The sequence below is a fragment of the Gossypium arboreum genome, chromosome 3 (genome assembly GCF_025698485.1).
Source record: "Gossypium arboreum isolate Shixiya-1 chromosome 3, ASM2569848v2, whole genome shotgun sequence".
NCBI lineage: Eukaryota > Viridiplantae > Streptophyta > Magnoliopsida > Malvales > Malvaceae > Gossypium > Gossypium arboreum.
In genome coordinates this window covers 128,544,441-128,556,546 of record NC_069072.1, presented here as the reverse complement: position 1 = coordinate 128,556,546, position 12,106 = coordinate 128,544,441, and the positions used below count along the sequence as shown (strand labels likewise).

At 33.1% G+C, this 12,106-nt stretch overlaps 1 protein-coding gene across 1 annotated transcript; it reads right to left on the bottom strand.

Moving 5' to 3' along the window:
* Positions 1–925: 925 nt before the first annotated feature.
* On the bottom strand, positions 926–10,674 carry LOC108476318 (O-fucosyltransferase 9). The gene is made up of 10 exons (XM_017778499.2): positions 10,103–10,674; positions 9,477–9,549; positions 8,774–8,850; positions 8,244–8,332; positions 6,642–6,839; positions 5,539–5,743; positions 5,263–5,430; positions 4,806–4,973; positions 4,484–4,674; positions 926–1,299 (listed from the first exon to the last, which is right to left on the bottom strand). Exons 1-10 carry the CDS (start codon positions 10,496–10,498, stop codon positions 1,137–1,139), a joined length of 1,728 nt encoding a protein of 575 aa, XP_017633988.1. The 5' UTR covers positions 10,499–10,674; the 3' UTR covers positions 926–1,136.
* Positions 10,675–12,106: the final 1,432 nt, after the last annotated feature.

Genomic DNA, 12,106 nt, shown 5'->3' with positions numbered 1-12,106 from the left:
TATAGTGAGCTCACAGTGTTGAAGTCTAGGTTTGCTAATGCATGGATGGCCATTTTACAATACATCGATCAGACTATGGACTCTTTTAGAAAAGCAGATTTGAGGGTACGATCCATCTAGAGATATATTGACATCACCTTCAATGAATGTAATCTCATCATCATCCTCAAGTGAGAGGTGCACATCCTCATATTTTTCCTCCTTCCCACTCCCCATCAACATGTCTTTGAAAGAAACTTTGCAAGGTTTGGGCTCCTTCATCACCTGATCAACATTAGCCACTGATTCATCATCTTTATTCCTAACCTTCTTAGTTGCCCGTAGTAGATTCGTCGACAGTGTAGATCCTAGACATTCATTGCTAGCGAAGCATCTGGCGAGAGCATTTCTTTATATAGATATATATTCAAATGTTTTCCTTATAATGTTTTTTGTAAAAAAATAAAATAAAATCTTTAATAGAACGTAGATAAAATCCAACGTAGCCCAAAACGCTTCTAACTCTAGCAACAGGTGAGGTACCTTTTCTGACTTTGATCTTTGCTCGATCCACTTATATCCCCTTGTTTAAGATATAATGTCTCAGCACAATTCCTCCTCCTACATTTGACATGAAAATATTCCATTAATCATCAAATTTATCTCCTTAGGTTGTATTTAAGACACTAAAACGAAAATAAATGGGACTTGTGGATTTAAAAAATTTTACCAAATAATGTCTTAAAATATATAATTATTATAATATTTTTATTTTAAAAGTTATTTATAAACTTACTTTTTTTTAATAGAGATCAAGAAAGCAAAGGAGGATGCTACAGCTGTGGTTGCCAAAAGCACATGATTCTGATATGATCTAATCCCCAACCCTAAGACCCTAGTTGGCTGGAAGTTGCCCAAAATTAGTAGAGCAGCTCGTAAAAGCATGTTACCAAAACCACCAATAAACTATGATGGATCATATATTTATATCATATACAACAATAAAGTTTACAGCGTGCTAAATTAATCATTATGAACAATTCAATCTTGAAAGAATACCTGAAAGAATCTATAATCTAATCAAAAACTAAAGAATTAAACCCTACATCTCAACCGCATGACGATACACCATAAAATTACAGGGAGACTGTCTGTACTCAAAAACTCAAACTGCTTTCATTTGCTGCTGCCTCTGTTTGTTTACACAAGCAATCTGGCATGGGAAATGTATAGACTGAACCGCTGGGTTTCTTCAGTTCACCTCCCTTCACATCACTGTGCCGCAGCATGTCTTTCATCTGCCGTCTGAAGGTTTCCCACCTATCAAACACACACCAGCAACATAACAGTAATATTTCTAGTATCAAATGCACTTGACAGAAAATATTATTACAATATATCATAATTTTGAAGTATGCCCTTTGAACAGGGTTGGTAACAAATTAATAAAATATTTAATTTTCTATTTTGAGAATATACTGAATCAAAGAAAGAAGTCATGAAAGTCGTACTCATTCCAACCAACACACTTGATAAACAGACTAGGATTTTGCATATGATGCTTACATCCAACAAGTTAAAGAAGGAAAGAAGAGATAAGAGGCCATGCTCGAAAATGCAAAATCAAATATCAACTATGAACAACTCGTGTGAAACAAAAAATAATAACATAAACTCCAACAATACCACTTGTTTCAACTACAGCACCTTGTGAGTTCTATACTTTACATGATAAAAATACAAAATACCCTTAATTGTGAAGGAATAAGATGATTTCATTGGATGAAACTAAAGGAGTAACCATGCTCTAGGAACAAAAACGCAATCTCATGGTGTCACATGGAAAGAGTCGAACCACATGGAGTGTAAATAGAATTTACCCAAAGCAATAATTAAACTGATCATTCAAGTAGTAGAACCCAACCAAACATCACAACTAGAAAATCTAGAACATAAAAAATTGCAGATAGGGTAATGCCCAAAAGATAATAGAGAAAATAAATAGTAAGAGGTTCCAATTTTAGAAAGAGGAGCATATTGAAAATTCAAAGCCTTACTAAGTAGGATAAAAGATAAAACAAGAAGACCCATTCTTTTTTCTGCCAGTGATAGTTTGTTCTTTGCATAGGTCCCAACAATCAACAGTGATGCACTGGAAAATCACTTTTAGGATATACATTATTCGAGATGAACAGTTATAGCGGCAGTACAAGATCACTCAACTTTTAAGTTGGCTATAATACGGTTTTGGCAGTGGGGTGATGAATAATAAAAAAAAAGTGATGAATAATAAAAAAAAAAATATTTGAATCATCTCATATCGACTGCCAAGCTAAGAAGGGTGGTGGTAAGGATGAGACTTCTCCAGCTACTATTTGAATCCTAAAAGTAACAAAATTTCAAAGTTGTTTGTTCTTATTAGATAATTGATCCTCCCAATGTTCAGTGGCTGCACAAGGCAAGCTATTTCCAATTTGATGAAAAGCAAGATACAAAATAAAAAGTTAAAAGGACACTATTCGAGATGGGTCAGTTACAGCAGGAGTCCTAGATCACTCAATTTTCAAATCAGCTATAACATGCGAAGACCGTAATTGCATTATCAGATGACTTTGGTAGTGGAGTCATGGTTATAGAGATTTGAATCAAGTGGTATTGACTGCCTAGCTAAGAAGAATGCCATCATGAATGACTTTTGTAGCTACAAGAATCCTAAATGTAACAAAATTTCAAAGTCGTTCGTTATCCCCAACCCCTTCTCCCAAGTCCTACTGCTCTTTTGTAAGATTGGTCACACACATTTTGCTACATATGCAAAGGTCTTGAATTACTGCCAACCAGCATAGAGGTAGTGAGTGAAAAAGAATCCTAATAAGGTTTATTTTTCTCACCACTAGAAGCTGCAATGTCTTGACTATTGCTGTCAGTGAACTTGTCATGCACATACCACTAGGCATGCTCTTTATCAGGCACTTTTCAGTTAAAGCAGCACATTGAATGGATGGAAAGATGTAGACAAATATTGGCAGCAAAGCCAAACTGAAGTAACTTTACTAATGCTTGAATGAAAATAAGAAAATCAGTCCTGATCAAAAAACAAAATGCCAGCAATCAAAGACCATTTGTCTTGGCTTCCTATTAAGAGTTTAAGAGGAACTAATGTTAACTTAAAGTGCATTTGGAAGAGGAATTTGAAGATTCTTTAAAAGAAAGCATATTCAAATGCACTAATTCAAAAATCCAATGTAATTGTATTGTGTGGATAAATATTTCTTTGAAAGAAATTTGACTACTAAAATTTGATGGGATCCAAAATAATTAAGAAAAAAAAAAAGAAAATGACATTTGAGATAAGAAAAAGAAAAAAGAAATCCAAAAAATTGCAATATTAGCACAATTGTAAAAAAATGTATAAATATTATTAAGAAATATATATACACGCATAATAACTAAAAAATGTCTTTTTACGGAGATTTAATGGAGTTCTGAAAACCCACTAGCGTTAAAAGAATTCAACTAGAAGTCAAACCATAGGACCTCGATTGTTCAACCAATTTGACCAGTTGAACTGATCAATAAGTTTTTTTAAAATGATATTAAATAATTAAATTTAATATTAAATATCATATTCTTAATGAAAATATGCAATTAACAGAATGGTATGGTATTGAATATAGAATTAATAAGTTAAAGGTTTAAATCTCATAGCTTACAAATTTTAGGGAAAAAAATTAGAAAGAGCAAAAACCATCATGTTATACAGGCAGAACCAACTTTTTGCAGGTTCAAGAGACGCCATATTTTATTCATAGCACCAAACAGGGCAAGTCTCTGGTTTTTGCTCCAACCAACCAATCCAATCTGGGTCGTTCATGACAGAAAACCACCTTTCTGTGGAGTTTCAAGTGGCAATTTTACGTGCTCAATTTCCATCTAGAAATTTCTCCTAAAATCCCCCCAACAATACTTTTAAAGATCCTAGTTGAAGTGATTTCCTTTATACCCCATCCAAACTTTCAAGGAATATGGTCTGGCAAGGTCAACTTGTAATTACTGGAATCTATTATGTAAATAAATGGCCTCATCTGATCAAACAGAATTTAACAATCTCTTGATTGGTTGCAAGTAGATGGAGTGTTTGAAGTTAAGAGCAATGGAGAAACAGGCATTAAAGACCAACGATTGGGAACCATTAGGAAACAATGATAACTTGTATAAAAGTTGCAAGTGGGACTGCTTTTGATTTGTTGCATATGGAAGCTTTGCATTAGCCAAATGCTTGCTTCCAGCCCCAACTGACTTAATAACACTAGAGTAGTGTTACTTCAAACTCAACTGACCTAGAGCATGTGGAAGCTTAATAACAATCAGTTTGACAACAGAACAAGCCAAACCTCCCAACAAGACAAAAGGGAATTTAATGAAAGCAAAATCAACTTTTTAAAATAACTAATCTGACCAAAAAGTACAAACAGGAATGAAATGGATTTGAAGCGCAATTTACCTGATATGAGAGCTATCAAATAGCAGCGCTAATTTCCTTTTATCAGGCTTAATTGTTTTTGCATGTCCTCCAAATAAATAGCGACGATGACCCATTAAGAAGTGGGGGAAATTTCCACCTTGTGTTGTGACAAATACTTCACTATGAAGGCAAACGGTGTAGTCAAGTGCTGCCAACCTAGATGAGTGGCCCTACATTATGAACTAGAATGTTAAAGAATTGAATCATTTCTAGTTTTCTTCTTCCTCCTTTGAAGCAATTATAATTAGATATTGCTCTGTCTGACTTAACAAAGCAGCCCAACAGGTCAAAAGCTTAATACCTTGAATGGAGCAAGCTCTTCTGGAGTAGTCAATGTATCCTTTGTTTCTAAAAGCGGAAACATCTGTTTAAGGGGAGCCATGTATTTTTCTGCTTTGTAAATATTTCCTGCTGCGACAAACACTGATGTATTGTTATTGAAACCCATGCCTCTAAGCATCAGTCCCACCTAAAGAAGCAAGTAAATAGATTAATAAATCAGTTAACAGAAATGACAGTTGCGTACCCTGAAACACCAATATCTTAACATTTAAATACTGAACAAGGAGAATCACCAAATAAGATTGCAGTACCATCAAATATACACTCCAGTATGCAACATTAGCTTTCCAGAATTAATATGTTGTACAGTAAAAAAAAAAAAAAAAGAAACATTCAAGAATGACTTGACTGAAAACACTGGGTAACATGTGCTAAAGTTAACCACACAAACGAGAAAAAAAGTTATAGTTGGATACCTCCAAAGGAGTTAAAGGGCATTTTCCATCCATACGATTTGCACCTGGCCTTATAACTCTGCCCCTTCGCCTAAATTTTCCTCTCCAACTTCTTTCTCTAGCAATATCCATTTCACGTTTCTCCTCTTCCCCACCATCATATTCACAGCAGGAAAATGCAACCATATCCTTCCCAAAGAAAACATTTATCTTTCAGAACTAGAGCACAATTTGGCTAAACGTTAAATTCATGAATCAAAAAATCATCCACCAAAGCACAAGAAACAAGAAGAACACCGTTTCAAACCGAAGATGCACTGAAACATATTTCCCTCCAGAATGGGAGCTATTCATGACCATCCTCTCGACCATTTTATCAGCAAGTGTCCTTATAGGTTCTGCAAACCTCAGTGCTTGAAAATTGGATAAGCACCTAACCCCTTGTACATTAGAAGGAACAGAATATGCCAACCTGTTAGAGAAGGGTGCAATACGAACAGCCCTGAAAGATGAAATCATATAGCAGTAAGCTTATTGCATATGATTTGTTGCAAATCCATGTCAACAAAGCCTTTTCCCTGTTATTGGAAATGGAACACGTGGAAGCGTAGATGAAATAGAAGTAAAGAGAACAATATATATACATATATATAAAATATTCACAGCTCTCACTGGACATAACTCAAGAATCGTAAAATGTAGAGGTGCCTACTACTAGTAAATGTAAGACTTCAAACAATCCAAAAGAATAAAATGCTTCCAACTTCCAAAGATAAATCAGAAATATACAGCATGAATTAAATAAGATTATGTTCCAACTATCACAAGGCATGTTTAATGAATTAAACTAAATGGAAGAACTATGATCAATAACTGCTTTTGCTTTGACAATATGATCGATGAAAGAACACCATGTACATTCTACAGATGAAATTAGTGTCATGTGCTGAACAGATAATAGCAAGGCAAACTGTCGTTCAAGGTTTTTTGGTTACAGTAAGAGTATTCTGCTGTAATTTCAACATGTGATTTGTTTTAGCACTCCCCAACTATTATTTAGACATTCAACTTTACTAAATCTTTCTTTACTTGGATACATTTGAAATTTTGCTGAAATGCAGTTAGCTCCCCCAAAAGGAAAGAGGGAAAGGACTCTCATAACTGCTCCAAACGAATTTACACATAAACCTTAGTTTTTACAGTCTTTACATTGTTCTCACTCATCATCATTCTTTCAATATTAGTATTTCTTCTAAATGTGATTGTACTTCACTTCCATAAGACCATTCAAGTTTCTGTCCATCCCGAAGAACATTAATGTTAGTTTGATTTTCTCACAATTTTTTTTTCTACAGGGAAAGGCAAATATGGTACACAATAAATAAAAGTAAAATGCATACCCCATTGCCTCTAGCTTTGGAAGAACCTTCTGGAGATAATGGGCTGCGCTTGACCAACCTTTTACTCTCAAATTAACAATGTTACTAATATTATTGTCAAATCTCTGAAGTACATCTTCAGGAAGCTCTCTGACCACATTCACATGATTTCTAAGTGCATGTATAAAAAATTCTTCATCAAATATATCTCCAAACTTGCTGCCATGAATTGAAAAACAAGAAGGGAATTAATGATTTGTAGCATCTTAACGAAAAAGGTGAAAACTGAAAAAAACCTAATTGTGATGGAAGCAGTAATTCAAATATAAAACAATCATTTCTGTTTTAAAAGGTGGTCTCAAGTTTCATGCAAGGTGACCTCGTTTCTCCTTGAGGTCTAAAAAATGGCAAATTAAAAATGATGCCCTCTATTAAGCCAAATCCATATACACTTATACTTCTCTAAAGGCAGTTGATCAATTAAAAGTGCTTAAAATAATAACTGTTGTTTCCAATGCAATCGGCAAGTCTGTTGCGGTTTCTAGACAATTAGCAGTTCTTGCCATTAAAAGCCATCTTTTACAAGGATTAAATATCATCTTATGGATTTGCATTATTATCATTAACAATTTTATCTCAACTGAGATCAAAATATTCATTTGTATAGTTTATTTATGATATTTTATTTTCAAATTTAAAATAAGTAATGAAATAAGTATAACTTTGCATTTAGGCTTACAAATGTACTATCAAAAGTAAAAACACTATGACTATACCTTAGAGGCTGACCTTCTAAAATTCATTCCATGACTAATGTCTACAACTCTGCTGCCAAATCCTTCGTCTTTCATTTTGATTTGAATGGTATACTATCATAACATAACAGAAAGAGCAATTTTGGGATGGGTGGGCAGAGAAGGCGAGAGCAATGCCATCAATAAAATCCCTATTCAAGTATCTTCTTCTAACAGGAATCAACAGGACCAAGAAGACTAAAGATCTAAAGCCAGTGAAATTGCTTATGGCTGATCAGCAAAAGCATTATGGAAACCCAAAGACCCTAGAACTGTAAAGCGATTTGTATACTTAGAAGGCAGAAAAAAAAAAAGGGAAAAATAAGAGGAACATGGTGACAAAATTATCCTCAATTTTATTCTTTTATCTTGCTACTTTGCAAGTATAATAGCCCCAAGAATTGTGAATATTATACGGTAGCAATCATACCATTCTACATCCACCTGAAGCCACAAATGACAAAGACCCATGCATTAAAGAGGATGCCTAATGGTTGCTACACCTAGAGTAATCCATGTTCTGCCAATTGAGCAGTCAGTTGCAGGAGCACAACCCAAGTAGCCTGAGAGACAAAGGATGACAACTCCAAGGCAATAGGCTAGATTGCTAAATAGAAAATTAGCTAGTAAACACAAAAAAGTAACTTGAATTCCATAAAAACCAGAATACAAAGATGCTAAAAGAAATTATGACATATTAGTGACTATAATGAAATAACATGATTGAAAAATCGTTCCTTCTATGCAAAGAGAATGGTAGCCAAAATTCATTTCAAACCTAAATTCAGTGAGAATGTGAATTATAAAAAGAAAATGGTGATTATATTACCTGGAATCTCGCCAAACACTGTTCAAATGAAAGATTGGAATGACAAGAGTTGCATTCAGAAGCCACGCCACCGCCACTGCATCACATATCTGTATTAAAAGAATGAAGCAGCGATCAAATAAAAGTGCCATTATCTTCTATAATTAACAAGCTATTACTACACTGATATATAACAAAGGAAAAAACAGCTAAATATTTTCATGCAAGCATGAAGACAACAATACTCCAGAATCTGCATGATATTTCAAGGAAATCTCCATACACATTTTAACAGCATTTTTTGGGAACAAATGGTCCATCCTATGCCATCAACATTCAACATATTTGCAAGCAATAGAGTAAAAGGTTTTAGTCAGAAGAAAACCATATAACAGGGTGCACATTATGACACCTCTAACATCAAGAAGGGAGCATGAAGGAAAACAGGGGAACTAAAGACCAATGTTCACATGAGCAAGCAAGCATTCTGCTGTAACTTTTGTTTGTTTGAGATTTAATATGCACTAAAATCATCAAGAATTAAGACATACCGATAGGCGTTGTTGATTCAAGCCACCATTTGCTTCAATTATAAGGAAACCATTAGACTTCGGCAATTCTGAGAAACCTTGAAATCACAAAAAGCAGCAGTTAACTCCTAATATATACAAGAGGCCCAGGAGACGGCTAAACAGAATCAGTGATATTATCAACCTATGACAGTTAATACCTTGGGATAACATAGGTGGTGTTTTTATTATTTGTTAGATTTGAATAAAGGTGCGACCACCAAAAACTTTAGTACCATTTAAATTTTCCAAAAGATAATATAGATGTCTGTCTCCTAGAGACTGCAAGCAAAGCATTCCTTTCTTTTCTCTTTGGTTCGGTGCAAGCAAAGCGTTTAAGATGCCCCAAAAATTGTACATAAACATGAAATATGAGCCCTCTGATAGGAATTCTAAATCACCATATTCTGTTACTCAAACTCAATGGTGAATGTTAAGTATGCATCAAACAAGGTATGCTCAATTTTTTCTACATTTTTTTGATACATTTAGAGGATCATAGCCCCATAATCAAATCAAAATATGTTCAGACAGTTGAAATTAATATAGACCATATTTACAAGAACAACATGAATTATTTGCATAGAACTAGCTTACTAAAATTTGAAAAGAAAGCAAATAAAGATCATCAAGAAAGATCCTTAACTGATTAATATAATTGTTAAAATCATATAAGAACTAAGACCTGTTTTAGAAATAATGGAGTTGACACACGGCTTCCAACCTTGATGCATTTTCAGATTCCATGCTGTCATCAACTGCATGATTTTCAATTTAGTATTCCATTAGCCAAACTTTCTCATTAATATGAACATTAAAAAGACCTCCAAATGAAGACAGGGTAAAAGATCTTTGTCCTCTTGCAAGTGCCATTTTCTTAAGGCTATTCCACTCTCCAATTGACCCTTGCGTGAGAATTTAGAGTGACTCAATAGGTTGCTCAGAGTTTAATCCTCTTTCTAAGCCAAAGGCTTTGATCGTAGCTTCTCAATCAACACAGAAATTCTCTGTGCAAGTAAAGATGCCCTTGACATGGCAGCTAAAGCCAATTTATAAATTTAATTTTGGCATCCACCGACCCTATGTCATTTAACCACTCCCGTATTTAATATTAGAAATCATAAAAGTTACAATTTCTTCTAAAAATTCTACAATCTCCCCTCGAAGCTTAATAAAAAATGTATGTAGAATATCCATTAGCTCGATGAGCCAATTTATATAGGTATTTCTACAAAAATTAATTTTACCAACTTAGAGTTCTCAAAATAGAATACAACGAAGATACAAGTAGAAGCAAATATATATATATACCGCATTGTGAGTGGCATTGCTCTCAGCCTCCATATGCGGCCAAAGCTTCTGAAAAAGCTGAGGACTGCGGTAAACCGAGCCGGGGGTCGAACGCCTGTGAACAACAACAACCGCATTTTTCAAGCTTACAACATCGAAACCTAACAATCCCATGTACAATAACATTCCTGATATATACAATAACGGCGCAAACAACAGCACCCCTTTCCTTCGAAAAACAGTCGATATCAACACGAACACTATCTTATTGGCCGCACTCTGCTTCCCGCCACGTCCAACTCCCCCGCCACCCCCAGCGAAATTCTTGTAACGTCCATGGCGGAACCGCGGCGAGGAAGGCGGGGATGGTGAAACCGAACGGTTACTGCCGGTGCCGAGGCGGCTTAGGCCGTGCATTTGAGATCGGGTTTTTAAAGAATTTTAATGAAGAAAAAGAAACCCTAAAATTGAGTAAAGATCTGGCGGCAAGCTTAACTGCTTAATTCTTCAGTAGGAAAATTATACTTTTTTTCCAAAAAAAAAAAGGAAGGTCGGTGATGAGAAAAAGGAAAATATAAATAATCAATATATATATATATTGAAAGATAAATAATATATATTTTAGATTTAGATGAGGCTTTTGGGCGTAAATGAAGCTATCAACTAAAACACGTAGAGTCCACTCGCCATCAACTAAACCGCTGACTGCCAAAGGAAGGAAACTTACACTTTAGTGTCATAATTTAAAATAAATTAAGGAATTGTGTTATATTGAAACGAGTGCAAAAGTATAGTTTTCTTTTCTTTCGAAAATAAATCTATATTTATATTTTTGAAATCATATTTATTTTTTATTTCGAATAATATTATATCTAATATTTGAACTTAATTTTTTTAAATATAATATATTTTATTATTATATTTTATAATTATTTATAATATTTATATTTAAATTTAATAATTAGTTTTATGGCTATTTATTATGTGGGATGAAAAAAGTACCATCTTTGTAAAAGATTTATCTACTATGAAGATTTATCTAAAAATTATATATTTATTTTTTGAATGAATGATAGATTTTTATATGGAAAATAGTAGTTTTTTAAGTTGAAGTAATTTTTAAAAGATTTATTTTAAAGAACTATATATTTATCATTTGTAAAGGTGTTTTCTTAAGTAGCGGAAAGTTATTTTATTTAATTATTTTATATAAAAATTTCAAAAATATAATAATACATAGAATGCATAAGCTAATAGTATTTATCAACATAATTTTTTTAAAATGAAATAAAACGTAATATAAATTTAATCATAACATAAAAATTAATAATATATAATAGTAGTATATAAAATATATGTTTTGTTACGAAGTTTGAAAATATTATATTAAAAGGTGTCAATAATTAAAATAAATTGAAGAAATTTGGATTTGAAATATTATATTAAAAATGATAATAAATAGATATCTCAAAGTATTATGAAAAACAATTATAATTAACAATAACAAAAGGAATTTTATTTAAAAATAATAAAAATAAAATTATTTTTTTAAAAATATTATAAATTATAACATACATGTGATAATTAAGTTATGTTTAAAGTAAATTATCTAATAGAATTTAAAAAGGTAAGAGTAAAAAAGTAACTTATCCATGTGAAAATAAATACTTAAATTGAGGAGTAGAGGTGTGCATGGGCCGGGCTACCCGGCCCGGCTCGAAGGCCCGCCCAAAATGTGTGAGGGTTTGGGCAAAAATATAGGCTCAAAAAATAGGTTTGGACAAAAAAATAAGGCCCTTTTAAAAAATGGGTCGGGCCTCAGGTAAGGTATTTTTAGCTCAGGCCCAATTTTACCAAAATTCACTAAAGGACAAAAAATCTGCATATTTTTTTTATTTTTGAATGTTATTTTCTTGTTGTTTTCTCCATATTTTGCTACCATTTTACTATTATGTTGCTATTATTTTGTTGTTATTGTTTGGATATTGTATAAAATTTATTTTATTGTTAATTTTCTTATTATTT